A 9,538-nucleotide genomic window follows, 5' to 3' on the forward strand; every position below is an offset into this window, starting at 1 on the left:
TGTCAAACATAAATTATATAATATATGAGTCAACTTCTGTTTGATGCTTTCATGTTGTCATCATGCTTTTTTTTTTTAATTATTCTGGTTTGGTGGGTGCCGTTTATACTTCTTGTTTTTGTTACCCCAAGTGTTCTTGTTTGAACATTGTGAAACTATTTGTGTTTGGTGTGTTTACCCACATAAACTAATTGTAAGTACCTCAATCAATTTAAGTTTCATCTTCCCTATTCGTTTTTATTCATGATACATATGTAGGGATCAAGTGGAAATTCATGGTTCTTTTTCCCAATATGTTCTTGCGTTATATATTTGATTATTTATGTTTGCCATTATCTGTTAATTTTCAGGTGCAAACATGTGACTGCAATTGATATTGATGAAAATAAGAGAATGTCCTAAACTCCTAATCTTTATGATTCTCATTGACTGTCTGTTTTTCAGAACCACAACTAGAGGTGCTTAAGCACGCCATATTTGACTTATCTCGATGTATATATTTGCAAACAAATCAGCATTTTAAATGTATCTCTGGTACTATTCATTTACAATTTCGACTTCTATAGCTTTACAAGCCTTGGGATGTGCCACGTGTTTTTGGCTGTGATAGATACTATATTAACTTATTAGTTTTGTGGCCCAGTTCTAGCTTTCGTATTATCAAATTGTATTTACTTATGGGTTATGCTAACAAGTACTCTTAGGCATTGGTTAATAATTCATTTTAAGAAAGTTTTGACATTATTTTTATAGGAAATAAAAAAAGCTGTCAAAACATTAATTATTTTTTCTTTATTTTCTCATAAAAATTTTCATTAAATTGATTATTAAACAATGCGCTATGGGCATTCATTAACATTTTTTTTTTACTTATAATGGGTTCTTTATCACCCCCATTTTTTTTTTTTTGTCTTGGATTTGGTACACTTTACTTTTTGTTGGTGATTTTTCATCACCTGTGTACATGAGTTAAGTCTGTATGTATGTATGTATGTATACAGCATATATATAGCAGGTACCCATGAAAATTAACATTTAAATTTAGGTTCCAGTAGTAGAAGCTAATCAAAAATCCCAAAATTTTAAAACTTGAAATTAAATTTAAGAAATAAATAATAAAAAAACCCCCAAAAATGGATTCGGGTTGAGTTTGGATATCCATGAATACATGATCCGAGTAACAATCAGATACGAGATCAAGATATGTTTGGCTGGGCAAAATTTGTGGGATTGCGTTTTTCAATCGGCAGATTTTCACGTTTCAGGAAAGGTAATTTCCGGTTGCGATTTCGAAATCGCGCGATTTGCAAATCGTGATACCGCTATTTTTTTTGGGCTGAAAACCAGAAATGCCCTCTGTTTCCATGCTTAACCTCAGTCCGCTCCCTTCACCATATATATATATACTCAGTCCTCTGCCTCTAAACTCATCAATTTCATAAGGATTGGCTCTTCGTTGTTTTTTGCTCTGCTTTGTTCATCATCGTTCTTCATCGCAATTCCAGGTAACTATTCTCCCTTACCCATATATTGAATTTCTGATATAGATTTGGGCTTTCGGCATGTTGGTTTACACTACTTGAACTCAAAATATTAGAAATTAGAGATTTTTTGTTGTTGTTGTTGCTAGTAAGTGCTCTCTCTGTCTCACAGATCCTCCATGGTTTTGTTGCTGTACAATGTGAAATAATGTCTCTGTTAAGTAACTTTGATGCCATGGAATTTCTGCCATAAGTTTTCATCCTTTTTGAAACGCATGGGATAATGGCCTTGCATTTTGTTTGTCCTTCCTTCATTATGTGGCCGTAGTGATATGTCTCTCTTAAAGAACATCTATTTTGTGAAATAATGTTTGGTTGGATTGAAGCTTTTGCAGCAATAGCCTAGGAATTCTTGTTTGATTCTTTGGTTGAAATTGTGTGATTCTTTGTGGTTGTAGAACTTACCTAGGAATTCCTGTTTGATTCTTTGTGATTTTCTCATGGGTTTGGTTGTAGAACTTGCTGTATTTGGTTGAACATTAATATTAACAAACTCATGTTTTTTTTAGATGGGTAAGCCATCCCAAAATAACTCAAATGTTAGAGCTCAATGGCCATCAAGAGTAACAACTATCTTTTGCGAAGCTTGTGTGGATGAGGTATTTAAGGGTAATCGACCTAATACCCACTTTAGTAAAAAGGGTTGGACAAATATTATAGCAACTTTTGAAAAGAAAACTGGAAAGGAATATCCTAGGGCGAAGTATAAGCATAAATGGGATAGTTTGAAGAAAGATTGGGTACTTTGGAATAAGTTGAAGGGAAGTGAAACTGGATTGGGATGGGATGCAGCCAAAGGAACAATAGCTGCAACTGATGAGTGGTGGGAGAGGAAACTAATGGTATGTTTTGTATAACCCATTGTACATATTTTGTATTAGTAGATAAACCATGCTATTTGAGTTATTAATGAGAATATTCAAAATTGTAGGAGGTTCCTGAAGCTGCAAAATTTCGAGAGAAAGGTTTGGAGAATGTTGACTTATTAGATATCATGTTTAAGGACATTGCAGCCACAGGAGATTTAGCATGGGCGCCCACTTCAGGTGTGTTACCTGATGATCTTGAGACGCCTAAGGAGGGATTAGGTGATACTTCTGCTGACTCATCTTCTCCAAATGATGATGATGACGTTCATGAAGATGAGACTCCTAACCTCACACAACCACCTAACCCAACACAAAAGAAAGGAAAGAAGCGAGTTTTACCATCATCCACACAGAACAAAGGGAAGAAAGGAGGAACTGCATTACAGTTGACACAACAGCTTAGTCGTATTTGTGATGTTGTGGAGTTAAGGAACTCAGCTTTTTCAGTGGAGCCAAGTAGTACTATTCGTAATGTCATGGAACGCGTGTGCACCTTAGATGGCATTGAGAAGGGTTCCGAACTCTACCTCATGGCAGCACGTATTTTTCAAAAACGAGAGAAGAGAGAGATGTTTGTCGTGATGGAAGAACCATATTTACAACTTAAGTTTCTGCAAGAGGAGGCAAGATTGTTAGGAGGGCACTACTTTGGCACTTAGGGTGTTTTATGTTTTATCCTATGAATAATGTTTTATGGGAGAGAGATGTTTAATGTTTTATTGTTTTATCCTTTGAATAATGTGGCTATTAGGGTGTTTTAACTTGTTGGGCTGTTAGGGTGTTTGAATTACAAAGACAGAAGCTTGGCTGTATCTTTGAACAGAAAGGTATTAATAAATCAAGAGTTGGGACCTCTTTTCATTGTTCTCACAATTTTCTGCCAATAAATCAACTTTATTTTTTCACCAATGTTGAGTTTGTTAGGTTTTGTGATAAAAAACTTAAATCAGTGCTGTGTTAGGATCATATTGTGTACTGATTGAGTAGTGTAGTGGCAACATATTGTATCAAAGTGTTAGATCTTTGTGGACTGACTGAGTAGTGCAGTGGCTGTTGTAGTAGAAGAGCTTGCTGCATTACTGTTGCAAGGAAGCATGTTACTGCTGCAAGTAATCATGCCTGAGCTCTGATAAAGTTACAACACCATTCCTAGATATGAGTGTGCTGGTTGGAGCACAAGATGCACCTTCCATTTCAATTCCTGAGGTAGATGTAATCATGCTTGAGCTCTCTCAAATACCTGAAATGATGCCTAGAAGTATTGTTTTCTTTAGTTTTAGTGTGCAAGCTAAAGTCAACAGTTAATTGACAAGCTGAGAAATAATACACACCAAACATGTACTAATCCAAACTTGGACAAGGAGCTTTTTAGAAATCAAAACTTGATGACAAATAATAAGCCTTTCTCATTAGTAATAGTACTACTCTAGTTTATTTTTTGCATGCAACTTTGATAAAGAATGAGAATTACAAAAACCCAACACTAGTTGGTTGATTCTAGTACTAGAACAATGTAGCAACAAGGAAGAATGCAAAAAAAAAAAAAAAAAAAGTCATGTTTTGGCTGTTGATTAGCTAAAAAAAAAAAGCTCCACCATTGGCTGACAATAGCTTGATTAACTGATATGGTTTTGGAGAGAGAGAGAGATCAGAAAGTCTTTCTCATCAGTAATCGTACTTTCTGGTTTGGTTTGCATGCAACTTTGACAGAGAATGAGAATTACAAAAAACCAACACTAGTTGATGATTCTAGTACTGGAACAATGTAGCAATAAGAAAGAATGCTACAAAAACAGTCATGTTTTGGCTGTTAATAGCTCAAAAGACTCAACCATTGGGCTGACAATTGCTTGATTATCTTGTGTTTGGATCTTGCACTAATTGATATGGTTTTAGAGAAAGACCAGGGAGTTAGAAAGATAAACAAGAAAAATGTAAGAGACCTGTTTTTGCTTGATTCCTCTGTTACATAAGGATTGTAATGGAAATTTTAGTACATGAAATTGAGGCCTGATTTTAGACTATTAGTTGACCTGTTGTATAATGCAGCAGAAAGTATGGGCAATTGGATCAGTGTTTGTTATGACTTATCTACTTTCCCTATTTTGTTCTGTCACTTAAACTGTAATTGGTTCCTCTTTGGAAGTTGGAACTCTAAAGCTGGAAATATTTATTCCCACATCATTGTTGAATTTATTTTCATGGAACAAAAGAGTCTGTGCAAATGTGTAAGTTTGTGTACTTTAAAATGAACTTGCTAGCAATTTGAATGGAAATTTTTTTTAAGAATCTTGAAGCAAATTAATTTTCTGGAACAGTCCCTCCAGAATATTGGAATTTGGTTAACTTAGAAACCTTGTAGTTCTAAGCCAATAAGTTTCTTGTATGTACTAGTCAGTCCATCTTTCTGAATGTTATTTTGCCAATTTGACCTGAATTTGCAATTTCATGTTACTGTTGTTCTGCTTGTTGGGGTTTGCTGATACATCTGTAAGTTGTAACTTTGTGTCAATCAAAGTTTTCTGAATTATCCACACCAAAAAAAAATAATAATAATAATAAATTTCAATTGATTAGTAACAAGCTCCTAGCTTTTTGACAGCTCACTAACAACTCACTAGTTAGTCACATGCTTATGTGTTATTAGCAAATCTGCACACTGCTGCACTAACTCTTCTGCACTGCGGCATTGCTCCACTTATACTACACTACTCCAGGCTATAATTATGACTTTAGTACTGCTTTATTGCTCCAGCACCATATAGCAACCGTAGCTTGGCATCACAACAACTTCACATTGGGACCCACATTCTTAATCATATATTTTTACATCTGCAAACAAATTTAATTATTAAAACTTATTAAAATTTAATGTGCTAGAATCATATTTAGATCTCTTTTTTTTTTTTTTTTCTTTTTCCAAAGAGAGTAATCATTCTCCCTCATTAAAAATATATAATATATACATACATACATACATATATATATATATATATACACACACACATAAAAATAAATTTTTTTATCCAAATAGTTTTTTGAGACCATTTGTAAAGGAAAATAATTTTACATTACTAATGCAAACAAATTTAATTATTAAAACTTATTAAAATTTAATGTGCTAGAATCATATTTAGATCTCTTTTTTTTTTCTTTTTCTTTTTTTTTTCCAAAGAGAGTAATCATTCTCCCTCATTAAAAATATATAATATATACATACATATATATATATACACACACACACATAAAAATAAATTTTTTTTATCCAAATAGTTTTTTGAGACCATTTGTAAAGGAAAATAATTTTACATTACTAGTGCAAACAAATTTAATTATTAAAACTTATTAAAATTTAATGTGCTAGAATCATATTTAGATCTCTTTTTTTTTTCTTTTTTTTTTCCAAAGAGAGTAATCATTCTCCCTCATTAAAAATATATAATATATACATACATACATATATATATATATACATAAAAATAAATTTTTTTATCCAAATAGTTTTTTGAGACCATTTGTAAAGGAAAATGATTTTACATTACTAATGCGAGACCCACATGTTAATCTGAGATTGAGTAGTTTTGTAAAAAGGTTAGGGTGCTAGTTATTAACATAGATGAAGTTATGAAGTAGTTTTTTCACTTAATCTTAGATTGATACTACCTATGGTTTTCCATAGGTAGTATCAATCTAAGATACTTTTGTGGGCTTTTGTTGTGTGATAGATACTTATTTTGATTTATCTAGTTATTATTTTTTAAATGATTAATCATTTTCTTTATTGTGATTTATCTAATTTATTGCTATAATATTTTAGGTGTTATTCCTATGGATTACAATGATTATATTGATAATAGTGATGAAGATCATTCTTCTGATGTGGAAACCGATGAATATGATGATGAGGAATTATACGATCTTGCTATGGCTGGATGTCATATTGCAGTGACATATTATATGAAATATATGGATAAACAACCTTGTAGAGATTCTGAACAAACTGGCTATATGTGGTTGATGGATTGTTTGACGGGTAATGAAACGAAATGTTACGAAATGTTTAGAATGAAGCCACATGTTTTCCTTCAATTGTGTAATGTTTTACAACATACATATGGACTTCAGCACACAAGGCATATTAGGCTTGAAGAGTCAGTAGGTATATGTTTAATGATACTTGGACAAGGAGCTTGTTATAGGATGGTTCAAGAAAGATTCCAACATTCTGGTGAGACTATACACAGACATTTTCATAGAGTTTTAAAACGCCTTAACATAATGTCAATGGATATCCTCAAGCCTTCTGACCCTACATTTAGTATAATTCCAAGACATATACAGAAAAATCCATTGTACATGCCACACTTTCAGGTATTCATTTCATACATTCTAATTTGTTTCTAATATTTGTTAGTATTATTTCCCAAGTATCTAAAATTTTATTCTATTTTAGGACTGCATTGGTGCCATTGACGGTACACATATCCAAGTTGTTGTTGGAGACGACAAAAAAGCTTCATATTATAATAGAAAGGGCGTGACATCTTTTAATGTGATGGCAGCATGCGATTTTGATTTACTTTTCACATTTGTTATGGCTGGGTGGGAGGGTGCAGCACATGATACACGTATTTTCTTAGATGCTATCCGTCGACAATCTGTCAACTTTCCAAAACCACCACCAGGTATATAAAATTTTTATACATTAAATATGTATGAAGGATATTATTTATGTACATCTTACATTTTTTTTTTCTTTTACTAGGAAAATATTATTTAGTTGATGCTGGATACCCTTTAAGGAAAGGATATTTGCCACCTTATAAGGGACAGAGGTATCATCTTTCAGATTTTCGACGAGCTGGTCGAGGGAATCACATAGAAGAGAGGTTTAATTATGTTCACTCATCACTTAGAAGTGCAATTGAGCGAACTTTTGGAGTGTGGAAGAATAAATGGAAAATTTTGAAGCAAATGCCACCTTATGACATTAAGCATCAAAGAAACATTATAGTTGCTACTTGTGTTTTGCATAATTTTATTAGAAAACATGATAGAGAAGATGAGGGATTCAATTGGGATGAACATGACTTGGACAAACCAAGAAGCAATAGTAGTGAAGAAGGTAGTAGCAAACAGGCAAACGTTGAAAATATACAAGATGAGGAGATGAAATTTGTTCGTGACAAAATAGCTCGATCCATTTGTGGGTTGTGAACAATATTTTTATTATTTCTGTTTTGGTGTTTGATTTTTTGGATAAGAACTTTTTTATTATTATAATGGATTGTCTAGTATTGATATTGTTGGCAATTAACATTTTAATATAATTATTTTCCTAATCATTTTAATATCTTTTTCTTGATGAATTATTTTTAATATTTTAAATTTGATAAACTTCTCTTCATGAATTTCAACAACAAAAACATCATTATTGTTGTTATTATTAATGTAATTGTTAAGCTTAATTACATATTTTCAATAATTAAAAAAACACTGATCACAGAAAAAATGACAATATAACCTTCAAAAAATAGTTAAGTCCTTTTTGGGAATTTACACTCAAAACAGCTATTTTTATAACAGCTTATCCAAACGCTGAATATGACTTTAAAAATAGAAAACGCATATTTTCACATTTTTACCAAACACTTATCTGTGGTTTTTAAAATGGAGTTTTCAAAACGCACGTTTTAAAAACGCTAGTTTTTAAAACGCGCCTTTTGAAACAGCTTATCCAAACAGGCCCTATATTAACTTATTAGTTTTGTGGCCCAGTTCTAGCTTTCGTATTATCAAATTGTATTTACTTATGGGTTATGCTAACAAGTACTCTTAGGCATTGGTTAATAATTCATTTTAAGAAAGTTTTGACATTATTTTTATAGGAAATAAAAAAAGCTGTCAAAACATTAATTATTTTTTCTTTATTTTCTCATAAAAATTTTCATTAAATTGATTATTAAACAATGCGCTATGGGCATTCATTAACATTTTTTTTTTACTTATAATGGGTTCTTTATCACCCCCATTTTTTTTTTTTTGTCTTGGATTTGGTACACTTTACTTTTTGTTGGTGATTTTTCATCACCTGTGTACATGAGTTAAGTCTGTATGTATGTATGTATGTATACAGCATATATATAGCAGGTACCCATGAAAATTAACATTTAAATTTAGGTTCCAGTAGTAGAAGCTAATCAAAAATCCCAAAATTTTAAAACTTGAAATTAAATTTAAGAAATAAATAATAAAAAAACCCCCAAAAATGGATTCGGGTTGAGTTTGGATATCCATGAATACATGATCCGAGTAACAATCAGATACGAGTGCTATCGAAAAAGATAATTATGTATCTATGGATAAAATAATTGGATTAAGTATGGGTATACCCGGCCCGATCCATGGCCATCCGGCCCACCCATCTAATTTTTTGGGGTCAATAGGACTTTACCAAATTTAAATAGAACAAATGTACCTGAACAATAGGCTGGAATAGCTAGAAAGCATAACAGTGAACTATATCTACTCTGGTCCAGGAAGGAATTCGGGTGCGCCAATACTGAGAACAACTCTGGGCCGTGATGTCCATATGTTGGACCAATCCAATTGTAAAAGTAACAGGTTGGGCCGCTCAGTGCTAAATTAACATGAAACACCTCCAACCCAAAATAAAATAAAGGATAAAAGATTGAAAAACTGATCGAAGGTAAGATCACAAAACTAGACTGCAACAATAATTGGAGCAATGGACATGTGGAAAACACCAAAGGGTTGTTCAAGTACATAAACTCCAATCTCTTGCTTTTGGTGTTTAGATGTTGGGTTCCTCTTTAACCTTATCTCACAGACTCACAGCTATTTTTCTTGTCAGAAAAAAGAAAAAAAGGTATGGTTCATTATCAATTTTCATCTTTAGGTACTAGGTAAGTCCAAAAATGACACCAATATGGTGGTACAGCCGCGTGCTGTGCCATATCCATGAACCAGCTGGACCCTACCCAGTCCCAAACCCAAGTGGTGGTCCTATCTATTCTATTCTATTCTATGCATCATATAAATGGTAGCATAGTGTTGGTCTTGGAAAACTGGTAATTATTATGATTTAGTTTATGCCCCCCCTCCAAT

At 32.6% G+C, this 9,538-nt stretch overlaps 1 protein-coding gene across 2 annotated transcripts; it reads left to right on the top strand.

The window, feature by feature from the left end:
* The first annotated feature begins 1,063 nt into the window (after nucleotides 1–1,063).
* On the top strand, nucleotides 1,064–7,763 carry LOC142638047 (L10-interacting MYB domain-containing protein-like). Of its 2 annotated transcripts, XM_075812037.1 has the most exons (4): nucleotides 1,286–1,505; nucleotides 6,228–6,781; nucleotides 6,864–7,095; nucleotides 7,176–7,763. In XM_075812037.1, exons 2-4 carry the CDS (start codon nucleotides 6,239–6,241, stop codon nucleotides 7,625–7,627), a joined length of 1,227 nt encoding a protein of 408 aa, XP_075668152.1. In that variant the 5' UTR covers nucleotides 1,286–1,505; nucleotides 6,228–6,238; the 3' UTR covers nucleotides 7,628–7,763. The 2 variants fall into 2 exon arrangements, with proteins under 2 accessions (XP_075668153.1, XP_075668152.1); XM_075812038.1 differs by lacking the exons at nucleotides 6,228–6,781; nucleotides 6,864–7,095; nucleotides 7,176–7,763 and adding exons at nucleotides 2,051–2,383; nucleotides 2,473–3,281 and having other exon boundaries at nucleotides 1,064–1,505.
* The last annotated feature ends 1,775 nt before the right edge of the window (nucleotides 7,764–9,538 follow it).

The sequence above is a fragment of the Castanea sativa genome, chromosome 6 (genome assembly GCF_040712315.1).
Source record: "Castanea sativa cultivar Marrone di Chiusa Pesio chromosome 6, ASM4071231v1".
Taxonomy (NCBI): domain Eukaryota; kingdom Viridiplantae; phylum Streptophyta; class Magnoliopsida; order Fagales; family Fagaceae; genus Castanea; species Castanea sativa.